The sequence below is a fragment of the Penaeus monodon genome, chromosome 28 (genome assembly GCF_015228065.2).
Source record: "Penaeus monodon isolate SGIC_2016 chromosome 28, NSTDA_Pmon_1, whole genome shotgun sequence".
Taxonomy (NCBI): Eukaryota; Metazoa; Arthropoda; class Malacostraca; order Decapoda; family Penaeidae; genus Penaeus; species Penaeus monodon.
This window is the reverse complement of record NC_051413.1, coordinates 28,161,230-28,161,450: the sequence shown is the minus strand read 5'-3', so window position 1 is coordinate 28,161,450 and position 221 is coordinate 28,161,230. Positions and strand designations below refer to the sequence as shown.

The following is a 221-nucleotide window of genomic DNA, read 5'->3' as shown; positions in this document are numbered from 1 at the left end:
AAAAAAAATACCACAAAAAGACCAACCCTTTAAATTTATAAAATCTTACTGCAAGTTTTTGTTTAAATCACATATGTTGCGAAAAAGCTCTCACCCCAATTGTCGTTTTTCTCATGGTCAAAAAGGGTCTAATAATCTCTCTTCGGACGTTAAAAGATGTTTCCTTCGAGCAGAGCAGATTGAGTCGACTTCAACAGAAAAGTCTAAAACAATGGTAAGCC

At 34.8% G+C, this 221-nt stretch overlaps 1 protein-coding gene across 1 annotated transcript in view; it reads left to right on the top strand.

Moving 5' to 3' along the window:
- The window catches only part of LOC119591140 (glycine-rich cell wall structural protein 1.8-like), a gene marked incomplete in the record, with an annotated part of 42,565 nt that overhangs the window by 26,439 nt on the left and 15,905 nt on the right, over positions 1-221 (top strand). Inside the window, 1 exon segment of the mRNA XM_037939851.1 lies at positions 88-214. Coding sequence (XP_037795779.1) covers positions 88-214 — 127 coding nt within the window.